Here is a 21,980-nt window from a genome sequence, read left to right as displayed (position 1 = left end):
TGTAATTGCAATTATTACTTTTGCATATGATGACAGCGTGCAAAAGACGCATGGGCTCTGTGGAGAGCTCCGCTCCAGCTGGCTGCTGAGACAGCTCACTGACACTGTATTTCTGCTTAATCAGTTTCAGTCTAACCAGAGTTACATTAATATCTGTATTTTTATATTTGAAATTTCAGGGGATTTTGATAATAGATTATTAAAGTTTGTTTGTGGGGCTGTGGCCTCTGCATATGCAGAGTTTGTGCGCCAAACTTTAGGGCGTATTTGCGCCGGCATATCATTAGTGCAAAATGTTTTGGGTAAAACATAGGCTATTAAAAGGAACTGTCGGAATGGCGGTATGTTAAAAAAAAAAAAAAAAAAAACATACCGCCATTCCGACCATAGGAGGAAAAAAGTGTCGGAATGACGGGACGTTTGATAAAAAATTAAGTGTCGCCATTCCGACAATTGGAGACCCATGTCGGAATGGCAGCATGTAACCAAACAAAACTACAGAGAGCTAACTGAATTAACGTCACCCGGCTCTCCTTCACGAAGCATAAAGTAAAACAGGAGTGAACCACGACAAGTGTGCAGTGAGGGGCAGGTTAACACTAACTATGAGTAAGTGTTGGGTGTTTGGTGGGCAACATAGTTCAGAGAAAGTGCAGAGAAAATGTAAGGCAGAGGGGGAGAAATATTTTTCAGCTAAAGGGAGAGGAAAGAGACTTCATTCACATGTAAAACAAAACAATGCCAAACATGTTCTCCTCTTTTATTTCTTACCAAAACTAGTAAATAGAAAATCAATAAAATAATAAATATTCCACAAAAGTTGGTTACTTTAGTGCACTTACAATAAAATATCTCATACAAAAATCTCATACAATAAAATATCATATAAATCAGTGAATTTCGACTTTTATATAGGCTCACGTAGACTATATTCAAAAGAGTCTGACTGAACATCAGTAGCCACGGAAACCAAATGATGTTTGTACGGTTTGTACGATGTACGGTGGCTACGTAGGGGGATACCAAGTTGCAAAATAGGAAAGAAAATAGCTTGTGCATGAATGCTTAACATTGTATCTAAACAAGTGTGAGGGCAAATTATATACAGTTGCTCAAAGAAGAAATAAGTTAGTCAACCCCTGGACAAACTAGAACATTTTCTTTAATCATTCCTAAAATGTGGCCTGAATTCAGGCAAATACAGTTATACTTTGTACATCTTTACAGCACAGAGTGATCAAAGGGTAAAGAAAGTCATTTCAGTCAGACAACTCACATGTGATTGTGACTTTTATCAAAGTGTAGGATTTAAGTTTGGTGTCTAGGTTCCAAGGTATGCTCCATTTCTTAAGGTTTCATCTTCACTAAGACAAATTGTCAACAAATAGAAGAAATTTGTGACTGTTGCTAATCTCCCTGGGTGAGGCAGTCTTGAAAGACGTTTTATTTTCTATTTTTTTGCAAACACGGAACCAAGTGTTAACAATATGGAAAATACAAATGAAAATCTCTGCATCTTCCTTTAACCTATGTAAGTGAGCTCAAGGTACTGAAAAAAAACTGAATAAAATTGGTAATAAAGAAAAAAAGGAAAACTCATATTTTAGAATAAACACATAGCAAGTTGTTTTGCAGAAGAAGTGTTTAACAGAAGAAGAGAAATGAGTGCAGATTTTTTAGTTGTTCCAAAGAGTTTCTTGTAACTGTATGAACGGCAAAACCTGTAATTTGTAGGTATGTAATTACACTACAGACTGTACATGTCTGACATATCCCAAATTGTTATAGTGTTAAAGTTATAGTCCATATAGTGTGCATTATTCAATTAATCTTAGGCTTAAAAAGTTGCATGATGTTTCTAGATTTTTTCTTGAGTTGAACATTGAAAGCTGGCATCTTAATCAAAACAGGACTATCTGTGCACGATTAAAAAAAAAAAAAAAAGAAATGGGAAAAAGATTCTCTAATGCATAAACCACTAAAATATAAAAAGTAAACTCTTGCTGTGCACCCAGTAGTGTGTTCTGTATATGCATTGGTGCATTCAGCACACCGGTGCCACACATTTCAGAGAACCACTACTGCTTTTGCACAGCAGAGATGATGAGAGGATCAGCATTTCCACCATTTTCTTTAAGGTGTGGGCTGAAATACGGGACAATCTCACCACCGAATGAACACTCAGTAAATGAGTAAATGTGAGACTGAGTTTTTACATCATAGAAGGACACGAGGCCTTCCTCGTAGTCTACAAACACCCCCACTTTCTGAGGTTTCACTCTCAGAGGCAGGCTGACTGGTGGCACAGTCAGTGCCGCGTATTTTTGGCCTTCATAATGCACAGCCACCCAGTAACCATTCTCTGTGTTAACGTCGAGAATCCCCTTGCGTTTTGCACTGCGTCGTGCCACACCCAAATCCCACCCGGTTTTGTTGTTGACCTCGACCTCCCAGTACGACTTTCCAGAGGTGAAGCTGTTTAGCCCCAGGACGCTGCCGAACACGTCAAAGCTCTCAGGGACATCAGGAACTTTTGGTTTGTTTCCACCGTCTTTCACGGTCTTCAAGTCATCAGAAAGAACAAGGCACTGATGTGCGGTGGCCGAGTCCAGCTTGATGTCCACTGTGACCAAACAAAAAAAAAAACAGTTGAACAGTTAAAGGATTGAGAAACGTGAGAGAGAACTCACACATTAAGTGTGAATATTGGTGGAAACACTTTCATGTCCCAAGGCTGCATCTTTAAAAATCAAATACCAGGTCTACAGTTAGTTGTTACCATCTTTGAAACAGTCAACCTTGTGCAGCTGTCAACTGCTCCCAGTGCTCCTGCCACACTCTAAACACCTGGAAATGCCTGGTGATCGCTTGCGGTCTCATCCTGAGAAGCTAGTTCGTAATCAAGTAATTGAAGTAATCAAGCATGGCTTTGGTCTCTGTTTTTGGTCTCAGAGACTAAAAGTCATTCCACTGAACAGCGCTGTCCGTTTGAACGATTGTTATTCATATGAAGGAAAAGTTAGATTAACACCAAATCTGAGGTTAGCAAATGTGCACCTGCAAGTCGTTAGGAAAAGATTTCCAGGAAGACTGATCATCACGACGGGACAACTGGGAGCAGTGACTAATCAAAATAAAATCAGGAAGAGTTTTGGCACTTAATGCAAAATAAACTAACTTTTAACTCTTTTAAACTGAAAAATGAAAAGCTGGTAAGGGGGAAATAAATGAAAACTGTAAATTAAGAATATGTATAGCATTTGAAGTATTATTTCTAACGACAGTAGAATCTCCTTTCAATGCTCTTGCTACTTCAGAACCAGGTTATGTAGAGTGTGATATAGCTAACTTATGATGCAAATGTTTTTATTAACCAAGAATAAACTGTATTTAAGATTAACTTTATACATATTATATTTTTGCTTCCGCAAACGTATTGCGGTGATGCCATTAACAACTGTTTTTGGTCCCAATTTTTTTTATGTCATTAGAAAGCTTTTTTAGCTTGTTCAAGACTTCAAGGCTTTAATTTCTTCAGAAATGATCAATAAGAAAAGGAGGTGAAATGCCAGCATTGTCTTCTGTAATCCTAATCTAGATAAACATCAACATTTAACCTTCTAGGTTTACTACTCAGATTCTTTTTCATTCAAATCTTACCACAAATATTTGATGAACTATTACATAACATCAAATTGGATAACCATAACAAACAGACATGCAAATAAAATGATCCTAACACCAAAGTCTCCCCAGCTTTTACATAGATGCCTATTGAGTCATCGTCTATTTTCAATTCAATTCAATTACATTCAATTTCCTTTTATTGTTATTGTATGCAAGATACATCAAGATTGCAATAGCTCCCCACACATTACATACAACAATAAAAAAATCATATTAGTTCAACACAATATACATACAACCGTATATTAAGAATAGTATACATACCTTCAAATGTTGAAATCCTCTTGATCTCTGTGAAAAGAGATATGCTTTTAAACTTAAGTGGAAACACACAGAATAAAGACTTTAATCAAAACTTTAAAAAAGAATAAAAGATAAGAATAACAGATAAAAGGACTCACCAAGTGAAGAGAGGTTTTCTAGTTTCTGCTGGATCTCTTTCACCATGGTAGAAGTTGTAACTCTCAGGGTACCAAAGGACAATGACGTGTCAACACTAACATTTTTCCAATCTGAAGGTTCACCCAACCCAGGGACCTGTGTATGTACAGGGAGGAGGTGTAATACTGACAGTGTACAAGATCCATTGTGATGAATCACATGTAAGACACAAGTGAGCAAACTGCATGAAGCTGGAAAATTGAACAAAATGTTTCTTGTTTCATGTTACAATGGCAGAATGGCTTGATTCTACAGGGCTGTCTCACTTTCAAGTCGGGGTTACTGTCCAACTCATTGATGCTTTCTTTCAGTCTGTCAATTTCTCTTTGCAGCTTTTGCTCCAGGTCTTGTGCTTCCCTCTTAATTTCCTGTTTCCTAGAAATAACCGAGCACAGTTGACTGTTAGTTTCCATAAAATATGCACTGTAATAACTACATAAAATAGCTCCAACAGTGTTGATTTTAAGCTTCTCTACACTGATAAACCCTTTATGTACAACTTCTAATTAATAACATGTTATAACTGTTATGGAGCCGCATGGGACCGACCTCTTCTCCAAAGGCTCAAGGGCTTTCCTCCGAGCATCATCCACAACTCTCATCACCTCTGAGAACGCATTATGTATCTCCAGCCACTCGGCTTCCAAAAAGCCCTGAGAAGAGTGATGGAAAAACAAAGGAGTCAAAAAAATATCAACACCAAAATCATTAAGTTAAAAAGACTCTTGGCTTACCTCGCAGGTTTTTACAGAAGATCTGACTTTAACCTTCTTTTGCTCTCTGGTGTGAATTTTCTGCTGTAAATCGGCCCTCATCCTGTCCTTCCTTGCCTTGAGAGAAGACATAATGTATAAGTGAAAGAACCAATAGAATTCATGCCTGAAGCTGAATCAGTTTATACAAAGTGTAAGCATTACTGTATTTAGGGCTTGAAGTCACCGCCAGTATTCTGATGTCACAACACACATCAACAATGCTTACTTTTGGATATTTAAAGGGGAAAATAGCCCAATAACAATCCTAGATTAGTATTACAACATGCTAGCATATGCTAATTAAGACAGAAAATGACAAGTCATACTTTCTGCAGTTATTTGGTAGTAAAATATCGAGTCTTAACCTGATTCATGCTGTACCAAATTCCAAAGCAATGAATTTATGAAAGGAACTGTGGAACTGTGTGAACTGTGGTTAAGAGTTGGGGGGGTGTGGGTCGGCAGTAGGTTTATCAGGACAATGTGGTGGGAAGTTGCAAAAAAGTAAAACCAGATCATCTCTTACATCACATGACTTGTTATGACTAACAAGTTATCTAAGTTATTCAGGGTCAGGCTTAGCCGGTTTTGGTTAAAAACATTAACTGTGCTATTAATCTTGTATTACCTGTAGCTGTTTTTCCCTTTCTTCTGTCTTTTTTTTCTCTTTTAGAGGATTAACTGTTTCCTGAGCCGTGGTTGTTGAAGGCTCCCATTGTTGTTGCTCCTGAATTAAAAAGGCATTAGGTCAAACATGATATGATAAAAATGATAAACCAACAGAAAGGCTTTACTGGCTTTTCCATTGATGTTAAAACAGCTATTTTGTTGCAGAAAAGCAGAAAAAAAAATACAAAATAAAAGATAAGTGATTCACAGGAAGTTGTCAGCTTGGTTGTGTTTTACCCTAAAAGTCTGATGCCTGTAGCATTAAGCCTCCATCAGGCCTTTTTCTAGTGGTGTTTGCTCTGGGAGTGCCTTAAAGTATCTTAATTCATGCTCCCTTATGTCTTCATTTCATTGGTGTTTCAAAAATCATTCTCCTCAATCATCATGCAAGATCTTCCATTCCCCTAAATGCACCTTAAGTGTCCCTAACTGAATCTCTTGCTAACATATTCACTACAACAAGCTAAGATGCAATGAGGAGACAAGAATAAATATTTCATAAGTCTGTATATTAAACCCTGCCCTTCCCTTTGTAAGTTACCTGCACATCTGTCATCTCTAATTGTTTTAATCAACCTTTTTTTCCCCTTTCCTTTCCTTTTTGTTTGTTTCTTAACGACTTCTGTTTCCCACTTTGGATTTTCTTTTGTTTGGGCCTTTTGCATTTCCTGTCTTTTTGATGCATCAACTTTTGTACATTCAGCAAGCTGAATCAAATTGCACGTGTTCATAATGTCCTGCTTTTACTGTAGGTTCTCCACTTCTTCTGATAGCAGTCTGGTATGAATGACAAAACAGGTCATGAATTTACTCTCACTTATTGTGAAAGCACATAAAGGTTATTGGCAGTTTGGCACACGAGGGACTTGAAGTTGGACAGTTTTGGCCAGTGCATGAAACAGAACCCTTTTTATGGGGAAAAACAATGCTATCTACTGGGGTAATTGTGTTTACACCCCTTTTAAGTTGCAGCACCAGATTCCTTTTGGTGAAGTGCGACCTGAAATGGAGCTCTCTGAGATCTAGTAGACTTTGTAACTTCGTAACTAAGCTTTTGGCAGAAATATGAGGTTTGGTTGAGCAGGCACTGCATGTACAGGGGCTGAAGGTATTCATCACAGTCGGGTTAGGTTCAGTCCTGGCCCATGGTCCTCTGCTGTCATGTCATTATGTCTCTTTGCCTACTTTCCTATCCTCTCTCCTCTCTGAATAAAGGCTGCTAGAGCCCACACAATCTTAAGTCAAGTGCCCACTTTGGATTATTAAGTCTATGGGTACAGTCGAAAAGTAAAAAAAACACGACTTCCTATCATCTTTTCCTCAGGTCTTGTCTTTGACCTGATTGGAAGATGTCATAAGATCAAGGAACGTTGGTGAAATAAATTATTAAGAACTTACTTTAAAGATAACTGCATTGCAATGAGAATCCAACCACACTAAGCTGTGATGTGGATCTGTAGCACCGAAACTAAAGCTGTTTCATGACTGTTCTGCAAAAAGTGCTTTAGATACTTAATCTTTTCCAATCTTACCATGTTGTTTTACACACATTACACACTGTTTTTACTTTTTTTTACTTTTTCTTCATTAAGTGGGTTGAAATATGGGACAAACTCTGCTTGCAATCTTATCGTTTTGTTTTAGAGAGCCCTTATTATATTAAGATTACTTCATTATCAAGGTTGGTAGAAAAAATTAATTAAAAGGGAGAAATGTGAAAGACACAGTCACAGGCTGCAAAATAAATAGTCAAGCATTTCTTTGTTGCAGTCACAAGGAACTATGTGACAAAATGATATTTCGTTTCACAGCGGAGTTAAGGGAGTTAATAAAGAAAGTACTGAGGCTCATCTCCTTAGCATTTAGAGAATTCCACCAACTCTTTTCATGGCAGCTGCTTTGATACTTCGGGGTCATTTCATTCAGTCAGGAACCTTCAACAAGACCCTAAATGTGTCCTTTCCCAAGAACAACTCAAATAGGCTCATTCAGATTTCAGGAAACACGCTTATTTAAACACTTTTAAGTCCACAAAAATCTACTGCACTTACGTCTACTCCAGTGGAGAAGTCCAGCACTCGACGCGCTTTGTCTGAGGGTTTACCAAGGGTTTGATGTGAGAAAATTGGAGACTCAAAAACTGTAGGGGAACAAGAAGGTTTACAGGTTTTACAGGTTACTCTTTGTTTCAGTCCTGTCAAGAATCAAAAGTACGTATAAAGCTTACATTGTGTGTTTGCATCCTGTACTGGGGTTTGCATGGCTACAGGATTCATTTGGGTAAAAAAGCTCTGTGACGCTGTGTCTGAGGGTTCACCGAGGGTTTGATGTGAGAAAATTGGAGACTCAAAAACTGTAGAGGAACAAGAAGGTTTATAGGTTTTACAGGTTACTCTTTGTTTCAGTCCTGTCAAGAATCAAAAGTACGTATAAAGCTTACATGGTGTGTTTGCATCCTGTACTTGGGTTTGCATGGCTACAGGATTCATTTGGGTAAAAAAGCTCTGTGACGCTGTGTCTGAGGGTTCACCGAGGGATTGATGTGAGAAAATTGGAGGAACAAAAACTGTAGAGGAACAAGAAGGTTTATAGGTTTTACAGGTTACTCTTTGTTTCAGTCCTGTCAAGAATCAAAAGTACGTATAAAGCTTACATGGTGTGTTTGCATCCTGTACTTGGGTTTGCATGGCTACAGGATTCATTTGGGTAATAAAGCTCTGTGACGCTTTGTCTGAGGGTTCACCGAGGGTTTGATGTGAGAAAATTGGAGACTCAAAAACTGTAGAGGAACAAGAAGGTTTACAGGTTTTACAGGTTACTCTTTGTTTCAGTCCTGTCAAGAATCAAAAGTACGTATAAAGCTTACATGGTGTGTTTGCATCCTGTACTTGGGTTTGCATGGCTACAGGATTCATTTGGGTAAAAAAGCTCTGTGACGCTATGTCTGAGGGTTCACCGAGGGTTTGATGTGAAAAAATTGGAGGAACAAAAACTGTAGAGGAACAAGAAGGTTTATAGGTTTTACAGGTTACTCTTTGTTTCAGTCCTGTCAAGAATCAAAAGTACGTATAAAGCTTACATGGTGTGTTTGCATCCTGTACTTGGGTTTGCATGGCTACAGGATTCATTTGGGTAATAAAGCTCTGTGACGCTTTGTCTGAGGGTTCACCAAGGGTTTGATGTGAGAAAATTGGAGACTCAAAAACTGTAGAGGAACAAGAAGGTTTACAGGTTTTACAGGTTACTCTTTGTTTCAGTCCTGTCAAGAATCAAAAGTACGTATAAAGCTTACATGGTGTGTTTGCATCCTGTACTTGGGTTTGCATGGCTACAGGATTCATTTGGGTAATAAAGCTCTGTGACGCTGTGTCTGAGGGTTCACCGAGGGATTGATGTGAGAAAATTGGAGAAACAAAAACTGTAGAGGAACAAGAAGGTTTACAGGTTTTACAGGTTACTCTTTGTTTCAGTCCTGTCAAGAATCAAAAGTACGTATAAAGCTTACATGGTGTGTTTGCATCCTGTACTGGGGTTTGCATGGCTACAGGATTCATTTGGGTAAAAAAGCTCTGTGACGGTGGCATCACACTGCCCTGAAAGAGAAAAGCGGTGAATATAGATTTTAGAGTATCCGTAACAATTGATTTTGTTTTAAAACATGTTGCAAAAATACAAAAAAAGGATGGACATAGGGTGCAGTGTATTTGGGCAAACATGTCTGTCTTCACAACAAGAAATCTGTCATACCTGTGCTCCGAAAGTAAAACCAAGCGCATGCTTGCTTCTGTCCAAGTCAACGACTTGCTGCTCAGTTTTAGCCACTGTAGGGAAAGAGGAGGGTTCACTGTTACATAAAGTGTTTTCATTTTCTTAGTCTTGGTTCCTGTTATGAATAAGCTTAAATCACGCTGCATACACGATTGGAATAAATCCATCTTTGAAGCTTGACTGGCTGCAAGACTCGTTTGGGTGATGAAGTTTGGAGACATGAGCGCTTTCTGTCAGAGAGAGGTGGAAGATAAGTTAACATGTGAAAACACAACTTTCACATTAATCAATCAAACTGACAAGTCTCTTAGAATCTTATTGCTGTTTATGATACCTCATCCTTGTCTTGAATGCTGATAAATGGTTCATTGTCCTTTTGATGATATTCCTCCCTCCTGTTTCCCCAGCGGTACTGCTCACTCTCAGGGATCCTCATTCCCTTGGGTGTGCATCCCATTTTTCCCTGGTGGATTCTCAGGCCATGGTAGGTCGTCACTTTGGACCAGCCACAGTGGCAAACCTGCAGGCTATCGTCTGTTGATGAAGAGTCTGTTTGAGTGATAATGGAAGAATCCAATTTGACGTGGCTTTTTCCAGAAAACGTTGCTGTGTAAAATGCAAATAAAAACAAAATTCAGTGATCTGAAGATCTCATGAATCAATATTAATTTACAATAGAACACAGAAAGAGACAAATGTTGAAATTGAGGCATTTCAATATTCCATGAAAAATATCCGCTCACTTTGAATTCGACGGCAGCAACAGTCTCAAAAAAGTTTGGATGGTAAAAAAAAAAGAAAAATGGAAAAGTAAGTGAGAAAAGAAAAGAAAACATTGAAAATGTTTTGCAACGCTCACAAGACTTTGCAGGACGCTTGAAGACATCCAACGAAGGATCTTTCAGTTTGATTGGAGCAGGCGAGTAAGTTATCTTCGGAAGAGAACTATATCTTTCACTCTCAGGGATCCTCATTCCCTTGGGTGTGCATCCCATTTTTCCCTGGTGGGTTCTCAGGCCATGGTAGGTCGTCACTTTGGACCAGCCACAATGGCAAACCTGCAAGCTCTCGTCTGTTGGTGAAGAGTCTGTTTGAGTGATAATGGAAGAATCCAATTTGTGGCTTTTTCCAGAAAACGTTGCTGTGTAAAATGCAGATAAAAACAAAAATCAGTGATCTGAAGATCTCATGAATCAATATTAATTCACAATAGAACACAGAAAGAGACAAATGTTGAAATTGAGGCATTTTAATATTCCATGAAAAATATCAGCTCACTTTGAATTCGACGGCAGCAACAGTCTCAAAAAAGTTGGGATGGTAAAAAAAAAAGAAAAATGGAAAAGTAAGTGAGAAAAGAAAAGAAAACATTGAAAATGTTTTGCAACGCTCACAAGACTTTGCAGGACTCTTGAAGATATCCAACGGACGATCTTTCAGTTTGATTGGAGCAGGCGAGTAAGTTATCTTCGGAAGAGAACTATATCTTTCACTCTCAGGGATCCTCATTCCCTTGGGTGTGCATCCCATTTTTCCCTGGTGGGTTCTCAGGCCATGGTAGGTCGTCACTTTGGACCAGCCACAGCAGCTGCAAACCTGAAGGCTCATGTTAAATATCTGGGGAGGATGTAAATGTATATGATATAGTTACTTTCAAATCAATGTTGATTGATGTGATGACAACCTGGATGTGTAGGGCAGTGATATGTCGCCCTCTAGTGGCACAGTCTGTATTGTATGGTATGGACTATCCTGCAGATTATCAAACACAACCAGAAAGCATTTAAATCAAGTTATGGTGGGTGTCAGTGTTGATCACATCAAAGAAAATAATAATCACTGAGATCAATGATATCAGCTGGCATAATGAGATGAGTTGAATGTACACAGGATAGCTCAATAAACTTTGTACAGTATACTGTACACTGTCTGGTATGGGTTTCTAGCTGCTCAACAGTCTTTAGGTGAAAGGTCTGGACTGCAGGCAGGCGAGTCCAGCACCCAGACTCACTGTGTTTTTATTAACATTTTAACCAGTGTTCCACAAATGGGGTCTGATGATTAGGTTGACATCTGTGTGTAATGAACTGAATTAGGCATCAGTATGAGAAGAAAAACTCTAGATGTGCATTACTTCTGTTGGCTAAAGGCAGACACTGTAGCAGAGCCAAGGCAAGGGTCAGAGTCTCTAAAAAGCGTGAAAGTCAGCTGGTTCTTCCTTCCTGCACTGACACACCTCAGAGCAGCTGAGGCAAACCTCTGTCAGGTGTTGACTTTAATCCATGTTTGGCGAGGGAATGTACCTGGAGTAAGTGCTTAGGCAAATAAGCATAGATGTAAAGGGTATACACTCAGGCCAACCAGAAAATAAAATATTATTTTTTTCAGTTCATTAAGACCAGTTGCTTTCAAAGCCTGACATAGTAAGCTCTCCCTCGGGAAAATAATTAAAAAAACTACAACTCTGATTCCACCTTTTTGCTTAAGTTTGCTAAAATCCTTGATTGGAAATATGTTGTTTGATCTCATACACGCTATTAGTATGTGTATTCTTATTGATCATTTATTCACTTAGCCTCTTGTATATTTGCTTAACTGTGTGGATTGAGATGTTCATGTCTGCTGTGGCTAGGCAGGTTTAAACAGGTTAAACAGGTTTCACAGAACAGGTTATATTTTATCCAAACACATTTGCGTGTGGTATTTGAATCTTAATTTACTTACTGTAATCACAATTAGGGAATCTACTCTTCTGACACATGTTTGTTTTTTGGCCTGATGGGTCATTCATGGTTTTTGTATTTTAGGGTACAAATTGCTCCGTCCTAATCTTAGGGGTCAGGGTCATGTATGTAATAGCAATACACACACACATATATATCTATATATATATATATATATATATATATATATATATATATATATATATATATATATAGATATATATATACACAAAATAGTATCAACATGATCATATACAATCTATTTCGTTTTTATTTTCTACAACTTGATAGAATTACAAATGCAACATTTTTTATTTCCTATATGAATTTTTTCATACAGCTTTTACAGCATCGCGCTATGGAACAGGTTGCATAATCAGATCCAATGACAACTTTTACTGGCATTTGCACTGTCAGCTTCATTTTGTTTAAAGCCGACAGGAGAAAAGAAGGAAGGAACAGGAAAAAAAGAACATACTGAAACGAGATATTTCGCGCATTTTAAGGTTTACTGGCCAGAGTTACATTGCAGGGTAATAAGAAGCGCTGTCTTACAGTTTTACCCCCTCACCTGCGAATGCGACGTCACACAAACAAATGTTTACGGGCAACAATATAAAGCGCATTCTTTTTTCTTTTTACATTTTTAGTGAAACAGATCTACGTGACGTAAACTTTATGGAAATCTAAGCCATACAACTTCACATATATATATATTTTTTCTGTCATCCATTGGCTGAAAACTCTTACTTTACACACAGAGAAGGCAGTGTAACCTATCGCGAATAAATGAGTTATCTGTCATTACTACGAAATGGAATACAGCCCAAAGTTACCAATTCAAAGGTGCTGGAACCTACCTGTCGCTCCTGTGTCGATATTCCGCTGTGAGGTCGACTTTCCTCTTCTTCCTTTGCCGACGCCTGAACGGTTTCAGTTTCGTTTCAGCCACAACAGCCTTTTTTTTTCTTTTTTTTTGACGTAACATGACAAAACAATGGTTTCCGTTGCATGTCTTTGCAAGTCAAAAGAGCCTTGAGCTTATTTCCACTGCTGCGGATTATTAAAGAAGGCGGCAATCAGGAGTAATCAGGAACCCTGCAGCTACTAGTCCTAAAATCCTGTTTATACATGACATTTCAAACCTGGGTGAAGCTAAAAAAAACATCATGCGTTGAGCAATAATGGGTTTTACAGCATTACTTGGTCGTTAAACATTTTATTTGTCTTTTAATTTTTTTTTCTATATACTCAAAAGGTACATATGCTATTTGAATACAGATATTTCAGCAGATTGTCTATTTTTTTGTCTGCTGTAACTTGTGCTTATTTGCACATACACTAAAGAATACAAAGCTACCAAGAAACAAAAGCAGAATATTATTCATCAGACATAAAGAGAAATATGAAGACTATGCAAAATTCACATAAAAAGGTTAAAATTCTTGCATAAAAAGCTCAAGTCGAATCCCCGAAGCCACCCTGGAGACCCAGATGGGAAACAGTAATGAGTGATGAGTGAGAATGAGAGATTTGGTCCAAGTCAAGACTTTATTGTGTGGTCACTACTCTCACTGATTTCATCCCAGTATGAGCAAACTGAGAGGTGGCTGTGTTGATGCTGCAATGAATGAGTCAGCCCTTAGATATGCCTATAAATGTGTATTTCTGAGTGGTTATCTGTGTTGTGATTAACGGTTAATCTGGAATTGTCTTTTTATGAGGCATTTTGCATCTTTGTTGCCGTTTCGTCGACTTGTTATCACTTTTTAATGGGTTAGGATTAGGGTTAGTCTTTGAAGCTCCTTTACCACTTTTTAAAAAAAAAAACCTTTCCTGTCTCTTTGTAGTGTATCTTTTTCAGGCACATATAGCTAAAGGGGTCTTTAAATCTCGGACTTGTGCTTGTTAGGGACTTTTTAGTAATCTATGCTTGATCCCATCTCGGTCTGTATGGTACATAGTGGTATTCCTCGGGGGTATGGACCAGAGTTGGCTAAGAGCTCATTCTTGGATGTTTTGAAACAAACCTTTCCAACATAAACATTAAAAGTTCAGTAAACCAGATGATTAAAATACAAAATGTTAGTAATTTTGAGTAAAATGAGGATGTTCCACTGCACCTACATGCTGAATTATGGAGCATTAACAGGTGAGATGATCAGAGGTTCCGCACTTAAACTTTGAGGTGCACACTGAAATAGGGGCATATCTCTCTGGTGAAAACACACTCAGTAAACGAATAGATGACAGACCGAGCTCTCACGCTGTAGAACGACACCAGACCTTCCTCATTGTTTGCAAACACTCCGACCTTTTGCAAAAAGTGAATCAGTGGTGTTGTGAGGGCGAGCAACCATTAACTGAGTCTGGAGAGAGATTCCCTTTGCGGTTTGCGTCATTTCTTTCCACAGCTGAAAACAGCCAGTCTTGTTGCCAATCTCCACCTCCCAGGGAAACCTCCAGCTTCACATCAACTACAGTAAAGAAAAAACAAACAAACAAACGTGTTATAGGCTATGATACGGAAGCCCCGAGAGGCAAGTGAAGAAAAAAAAAAAGATTCTGGGCATCGATTTATTTTTTTTTTTTTAAAGCCTGACCATATTTTTCTCCTCAAGCTGTGAAAAAAAAAATCTGGTCATTGTTTTTTAAGTCTGACAAAACAACAACCTTTAAGTCTGCCAGAGGTCATTCAAAGGCAGTGGAAAAATCGATATGAAGTGGGGAAAAATACTCCAGAAGGTGTAGTTTTTTTATGTGAAAGTATTGTTAGGGGGCTCACTGCTAAAATGACTGGACTGATAAGAAAAATATATAAAAATAGTTCAAGGTGAATTTTAGCAAAAATGGCTCATCTGTCAGCTTTGAATTCTGCTACCTGCATTGCTAATGAATAGCAGTCATAGATTCAAGCGTTTGGGGAAAATGCCAAAAGCTATGGACGATTCTTAGGAGCCGAATGATTACCAAGACAAGGAAAGAATGTCTTACGTATGTTTGAAAGTTTCCTGAGAGCTTTTTTTTTAAATTTCAGCTTGGCTTTTGACATAGAAATACATGTCTTTGTCCTTTGTCCTGGGAGCAGCTGTATACATCAATGTAAGATACGAAGTTGTCCTTACTGTTACCACAAGTGCTTATCAAAAGGCACAATCTGACCTCCTAACTTTCCATATCAGAGATAAGAAACCTATGGCGAGACACTTTATGTAGGCAGTAAATTTGTCTAAAACAAGACCAAATGTGGATTTGCACATAGACAGTGTCACGACTAGCTCTGAATCATGACAAATTACAGGGAACAACACCAACATAAAGGAACGACAAATTAGTTTTAGTAATCAAACCAACTTCACTTCTGAAAGGAAAAAGGAATGCATGAGCTGGGAAAATCAGCTAATCACTGGTGCAGGTATGAATGAGCGAGTGACTATTTCTGAGTGAGGAATGGTGTGAAAACCAAAGTGCATGGAATGAAAGACAGAGTGAAGTGCCCTCCCCGATGGCAAACCGCTAGGAAGCCATTTTATAGTGGGAACACCGGGCCCAGGTGTTTTCCAGTTTCTAAATCAGATTTACTGTGGGTCCACTACCTGTGCAGGCTATTCTTCTTTTGCCTGCCTGTCCTTCGGTCCGACTGCCCCTCGCGTCGCTGAATACATCCGAGTAAGATCCTTGACCTGTGGACATTTGTAATATTTCAAGCAAACTGGACCCGGACAGAAAAGGAGAACGGTGTGAGCTGCTGAGCAGCATAGAACTGAGCGGGATGTACGGCTGCAAGTAGGTTTGATCTGCAGGAAGCGATGTCCTACCTTCGGCCCCGGGGGAAAACCCAAGAGTAGAGCGGTAGAGTGGTCCTCAGCTGCTGCAGCAGGCTTGGTTTTGGTGGCCGCCCTTGTTGAATCTGTTGACTTCTGCCAGAAACAGGTGGATGATGGTTTATAGCGGTTGAAACGTTGGGTGACAAAACAAAACAAAACACATTCCTGCCTTCTGCATTTGTCTTTTCACAAGTTTCATTCAGTACTTGTTTAAATCAAGCAAACCTTGATATTGTCCTTTTAAGATAAAGTAAAGAATCTGCCTTAGGAGAGGCTGCAAGGACTGATTTAAAAAATGGAGCAGGAAATACAAAGATGGGCGAACACAGATTGTTTTCTGTGCTCAAACAACAGTCTCCCACCTGGCACCATGAGTGAGATCAGACCGAGACGGGTCGACTACCTGCGAGAGTTTGCTCTTCGCTCCGTGTTTCTCCGTTGGTCGGGCTGCTGGTTCCAGGACTGAAAACATCCGGGCGCGTTCCCTCACCTGAAATAGGTCCAATCTTCAGTGAAAGTGGGACTTGAAAAACAGAGCACCGTGTTGGTTTTGCTCCACAAGATATTTCACTCGTTTATACAGAAGTCCACTGTACCGTTCTGCCTGTGGGAAAATCGTCCTGCGCTGCCTCACACGCTGCAGAGAACAGCAGGAATATCGTTATTCACGTGATAATTAAGAAGATATCTTGGGCTGAATCAGAGCAATACTTGCGTGATGTCAGACTGTCTTTATGTGTGAGTCCTGCTGCTGTTGTTGCTTTTTAGATGTCTGTACCTCTGACACTCTGCACCTCCGTTTCCTGCCTTGCTGAGACTCTTTGAGCCAGAGGCTTTGCCTGAAAATGTTAAGTATTTAAGTACAGTTGTCAAACCCAGCAAAAGACAGGGTTATGAGCATAACACAATGTGTTATCAAACTACTACAAACTCAACAAAAAATCAACAAAGTCCCGTGCTTTGATGACTAAACTGAAATATGCTTGCATAACATAAAATGTACTGAGTTTAGATTGGCTAAGGGAATCATTCCTGTTGGATGTATTTCCACACAATTACACGATTTTCTTCTAGCATTAAGCCATCCTGCGCATGGATCAGCATCATTCATTAAGGTTGACTGAACTTACTTACCAGGGCTGGGCGTCAATTGATCTGTTGGGCTGAACTTATTTAACTTTAGTTAAATAATGAACTTATTTAACAACTCTGAACTTCTTGCTCCAACCCTGATTCAGACTTCTTTAGCCTTGCCTTGAATAAAGATGAGTCATTCTTCTTTGGTGGCACCTCAGGAGGAGCTTTTGGACGTTCCCTGACCGATCTTTTTACCTGAAATGATGCCAGTTAAACTTACGAGGCACAACTAAGCTGAGGTTACGAGGTTTTTATGCTTCACCTGCTCAGCAGCACAGAGATTCGGCAGCTGATGGCCTGCTGTTTTGAGAGATCGCTGTGCTGGAGTAAAAGCTGTACGGAGAGAAAAATAATCCGTCTCTGGCTTCTTCATTTTTCTGGATGTTTATTACACTCTTGTGTTGAGAAAATGATCATCTTGTACATATGTGACTTGTTCTCCTCTGTAGCTGCTGTTGTTGCTGACGCTTCAGCGCTCACGTTCTGATGCAAAAATAGGGCAGATAGTTCAAATAAATCAAATGTAGGATTCGTATTTCCAAATCCAAAGTAGATTTCCATTCATTCTAAAACCAAACTGACCGACTTCTGCTTCACAGATTATCACCGTCTGTCTGACCCAGCTAACTGTATCACCCTGTTTACCTCTCATGCTGATCCTTCCCCCTGTTGTTCCTACTGGAACTGTGCTGTCAGTGACCTCAGCATTACTTTCCACGTGCATTTTCAAACCACAAATACTAAATTATGGCTTATTAGACTGTAACGTTTTCAGGATGATAACGATGGAGGTCTGGCCAAATGTAAATAGCTTACAGTAAACTGAGCGTAGTCACAGGGCAGCTTCAGCAGCTCAGGTTAAATGGGATGGAAAAAGACATTTTCCTTAAAGTGAAAAATGTGTCAAATGCATTTGAGATGGATCCAAAAGAAAAAATTACCTAAAGTCTCAAATACCAAAAAAATAATCGCACCTTAGTTACTGTCTAACATAATGTTAATCAATCTTGTTGAGTTATGCATATCATGACTGTTTTTTGGCCGATGCTGACAGCAGTTCACTTTTGGGCCATGGCTGTCATTAATAATGGGGGTTTTTCTGCGGCTGAACGTCGTTGACCAAAAATACAGAAAGTGAACAAAGGGAATGAAAACAAACTCCAAGCGTATGCAACAAGAGACATTTGTGTTTCAAAGGCGATACTTCACCTGAGAGCCGGACTGACGGCCTGTTTCTATGTTTATGGGTTTTTTGCGCAAGCGCAGTACTGGTGTCAAAGCTGTATGGAGAGAAAACAAACACTCGGTTATTTTCTGTCTTGGCTGACTCCTGAGAAAATATTAGCATTAAACAAATTACTATCTTAGACTTACGCGACTTGTTATCGGCCATCATCGCTGCTGTTGTCGGTGAGGTGATGATCGGCGAGATCGACACATTCTGACACAAAAAGACGGACAGTTAAAAGCACGTTACTTATTTGCAAGTAAACTTCTATTTATTTTCACACCAGTTGGATCTTTTTCAGTTTTTTAAACATGATTCTGGTCGGGACATTTAAAGCCATAACTGTATGTTGATGCTCACCTCAGGGGCTGGTTCTGCTCGTCTCTTGTCGCTAATTTCATCCCCTCTCATCTTGTTTTCACGCTGCAAAAAATTCTGAATTTCTTGCTGCAAAAAATTCTGAATTTCTTGCTGCAAAAAATTCTGAATTTCTTGCTGCAAAAAATTCCGAATTTCTTGCAGCTCCTGACACTCTCTTGATCTCTCCTGCCTCGCCGTGCACAAAGGTGAGTCCTTCTTCTTCTCAGGCGGGACCACAAGTGGAGCTAAATGCTGATTTTTGACTGATCTGTTGTCCTAAAAAGATGGAATTTACGTTTTTATCCATCTGGTTGTGACCCTATTGTCACACCAAAAACCAAACTGTCTGACAATACTTATTGGCATTGAATATGACAGACTGCAAGCATTCAAAGGTTTGATACCTGAGACCAAGTTGGTTCCTGCCTGTGTTTCTGCTTTGGTTGCGCAACTGGTTCTGGGTATGTGACTGGCGAATGCTCTCTGACGAAACCCATCACCTAAAAGATACGTAGGATTTAACTAATAAAGTAAAGTTGTCATTTTGGTAAAAAAAAACATGAAAAAGTAGAAGAATTTCTGATCCATTAATTACCTGGGGCGGTGTCTGATCCCTCGCTCCTCTCTCCTTAGGTCGGACTACAGGAGCAGCTGGAGGCTGACGCTTTGGGTTTGTCTTCTTAGCTCGAGCTACATCTGCAGGGTTTGCTGGTGTTGAAGGCTCCCAGACTGTCCTGTTGACCTGGGGGACATTTATTCAATCTAGGGATGACTTTTCAGACTCATGCTGAAGTCAGAGAGTCCCAAATGTTTGTGCCTGCACTTTACCTGTGGACGTGTGGAGAACGCCTCCCTTTCTGCTCGAGGATGGTTGCTGTGATCCACTTCTTCTTCCCAGTCATACTGCTCGTTCTTCGGGATTCTCCTTCCCTTTGGAGTACAACCCATCTTCCCCTGGTGAATTGTCAAGCCCCTATAAGTGGTGTTTTTAGTCCAGCCGCAGTGACAAACTTGGAGACTCGGGTCAGAGTTGTCGCCTGTGGTTTCTGTTCCAAGACATAATTCAAGAGCCGATTCATATTACTTATTGGATCTAATGTTGTGAATTGGTGAGGGAAAGTTTTAAACAAGCTGCCGGCCTGACTTTGTCTTTGTGGCTCTTTGGACAGAGAGGTCTGGAATTGCAAATGTTTCAATGGAAGGAGATAAACATTTTACTGATCACAGCTCAAGTTCAAAATCCAGTCATGAATAAACCGTTATTCCTTCTTTAAACATACGTGACTTGGGCTCCTCATTGACTCTGGCTGCTGCTGGTGCATAGTCACTGAAGCTGTCAGTGCCCCAGTAGCCCTCCGCAGCTCCACTGTACGTATTCTAAAAACAGCAAAAGTAAACTTTTTAAGAATGTAGCAGGAAAAAACGTTTTTTTCTGAGCAGGTTATCTGTGGTAACGTCTGACGCTTTGGGTTTGTCTTCTTAGCTCGAGCTACATCTGCAGGGTTTGCTGGTGTTGAAGGCTCCCAGACTGTCCTGTTGACCTGGGGGACATTTATTCAATCTAAGGATGACTTTTCAGACTCACGCCGAAGTCAGAGAGTCCCAAATGTTTGTGCCTGCACTTTACCTGTGGACGTGTGGAGAACGCCTCCCTTTCTGCTCGAGGATGATTGATGTGATCCACTTCTTCTTCCCAGTCGTACTGCTCGTTCTTTGGGATTCTCCTTCCCTTTGGAGTACAACCCATCTTCCCCTGGTGAATTCTCAAGCCCTTATAAGTGGTGTTTTTAGTCCAGCCGCAGTGACAAACTCGGAGACTCGGGTCAGAGTTGTTGCCTGTGGTTTCTGTTCCAAGACATAATTCAAGAGCCGATTCATATTATTTATTGGATCTAATGTTGTGAATTGGTGAGGGAAAGTTTTAAACAAGCACGACACTATTCATATTAATTTATAAAACAATACCTGTTCTGAAAGAGGTGTGAATATCCAACCTGGGGTCCATTTGAGCGTTTGTGAGCACCACATAGTCCCGCATGTACGGCTGTTCAGGCTCTGCAACCCTCACACCCTTCAGCGTGCATCCCATCCTCCCCTGATGGATCCTCAAGCCCTGGTAGGTGGTCACTTTGGACCAGCCACAGTACTGGCAAAGCTGGAGGCTCATCTCCGCTGTCTGCACATAGAAAACAGATGACTAAAAGATACTCACGAAGCTCAAGTGGGGGTGCGACGTGAAAGATCTGTTCTCTCGTGTTTTCTCTCCGTTCCTCTGTGCTCTCTTCCTCGCTTCTGCTCTCCTACACCATCAAAATAAGTCAACCTTCAAATTTCACTTCAGTGCCAGCATCCAATCTGGTGTTTTAGCCTAATTTCACTGTCCCAATCGGCAATTTGCCTCTCACGCAGTGTTGTGCAAAGCTCCTCCCTATTTGGGTTCCTGTGGGCATCTCAACTGTCTCAGCTCAAGACCACTTTAAAAGAATTGCTCTCTGCTTGAAAGCTAATTACAAAGTAAAGAGTTTCGGCTGCATTTTGTGACTAAAATGTTTGCTATATTGAAACTGACACACACACACACACACACACCTCCAATACCTCTCCGGGATGCAAGAAGAGACAAACTTGTGTTGTTTCAAATGAAGTATCTTTGAATTTTTAACTGTAGTTCAAACTAAAAAGACATCAAGTGTGTTTTTTTTTTTCTCAACACAACAATAGACATCTGGACAACAAAGACCAGTCACTCAAACAAACTTCAGCTGTTAAGAGCCGCAGTATCCAGGGCAGTGAGTGAAAAACCTCCCTTCGTCACACCAACCACTGTGGGTCTGTGTTCTCATTCACCTCATTATCCGGCTGCTGTTGCACAACCAACCATTATGACGTCCAAAGAATAATTACATAAGGAAAAGTGGCAATTCAACAAGCACATGTTAGTCCTCTCAGCAAGACTAACATCTCATTAAATACCCGTTAGCTTTTACTTTTTACTAGTTAATAGTTCACAGCACATACAGTCATAGTCCGCGGTGAGCTGTCATGAAGCAGTGACTTTAAGACGCTCCTTAATGAACTCAATAATGTTGATTAACTTAATATTTCCCTGTTATTGTGGTTAGACCACTGGCGCTCTTAGCCGCACCAAACTGCGTACAATCTCGCCCCGTTATCACGCCCTTACCCATTAAACTGATGGACTTTGTTCACGGACGCAGCTTGTCAGATCTAAAAGGAACGCGAGCGATTTAAAAAAAAAAAGAAGAGAAAGAAAAACAGGTGGGACTTGCTCACCTTACCTGAGTTTTTTTTTTTTTTTAAATCCCTCAAGCTCTATAAAGATGCTTCTCCCGCGGCCATTGAGATGCTGTCTAACTTTGTCTGT

The 21,980-nt window shown here is 39.9% G+C and overlaps 2 protein-coding genes across 3 annotated transcripts; both read right to left on the bottom strand.

Annotated features, from left to right (window-relative positions):
- Nucleotides 1–1,984: 1,984 nt before the first annotated feature.
- Nucleotides 1,985–12,956, bottom strand: LOC140282220 (uncharacterized). The gene is made up of 20 exons (XM_072376809.1): nt 12,904–12,956; nt 10,715–10,937; nt 10,180–10,461; nt 9,655–9,926; nt 9,469–9,550; nt 9,300–9,373; nt 9,058–9,145; nt 8,632–8,757; nt 8,419–8,544; nt 8,206–8,331; nt 7,993–8,118; nt 7,780–7,905; nt 7,604–7,692; nt 5,512–5,610; nt 4,863–4,958; nt 4,678–4,781; nt 4,395–4,503; nt 4,089–4,224; nt 3,952–3,978; nt 1,985–2,623 (listed from the first exon to the last, which is right to left on the bottom strand). The coding sequence occupies exons 2-20, from the start codon at nt 10,926–10,928 to the stop codon at nt 2,079–2,081; spliced, it is 2,847 nt and encodes a 948-aa protein (XP_072232910.1). The 5' UTR covers nt 10,929–10,937; nt 12,904–12,956; the 3' UTR covers nt 1,985–2,078.
- Nucleotides 12,957–13,235: 279 nt separating this feature from the next.
- LOC140282221 (uncharacterized) lies at nt 13,236–20,768 on the bottom strand. Of its 2 annotated transcripts, XM_072376810.1 has the most exons (16): nt 20,561–20,768; nt 20,223–20,440; nt 20,036–20,136; nt 19,876–19,967; nt 19,424–19,641; nt 19,191–19,337; nt 19,000–19,095; nt 18,596–18,871; nt 18,382–18,448; nt 18,217–18,287; nt 16,649–16,709; nt 16,467–16,507; nt 16,274–16,360; nt 15,862–15,963; nt 15,640–15,726; nt 13,236–14,520 (listed from the first exon to the last, which is right to left on the bottom strand). In XM_072376810.1, the coding sequence occupies exons 1-15, from the start codon at nt 20,760–20,762 to the stop codon at nt 15,649–15,651; spliced, it is 1,857 nt and encodes a 618-aa protein (XP_072232911.1). In that variant the 5' UTR covers nt 20,763–20,768; the 3' UTR covers nt 13,236–14,520; nt 15,640–15,648. The 2 variants fall into 2 exon arrangements, with proteins under 2 accessions (XP_072232911.1, XP_072232912.1); XM_072376811.1 differs by lacking the exon at nt 20,036–20,136 and having other exon boundaries at nt 19,876–19,972.
- Nucleotides 20,769–21,980: the final 1,212 nt, after the last annotated feature.

Source organism: Leuresthes tenuis, unplaced genomic scaffold (genome assembly GCF_036924035.1).
Source record: "Leuresthes tenuis unplaced genomic scaffold, fLeuTen1.0.hap1 SCAF_22, whole genome shotgun sequence".
Taxonomy (NCBI): domain Eukaryota; kingdom Metazoa; phylum Chordata; class Actinopteri; order Atheriniformes; family Atherinopsidae; genus Leuresthes; species Leuresthes tenuis.
The sequence above is the reverse complement of the archived record's forward strand: the minus strand, read 5'-3'. Positions and strand labels throughout refer to the sequence as shown.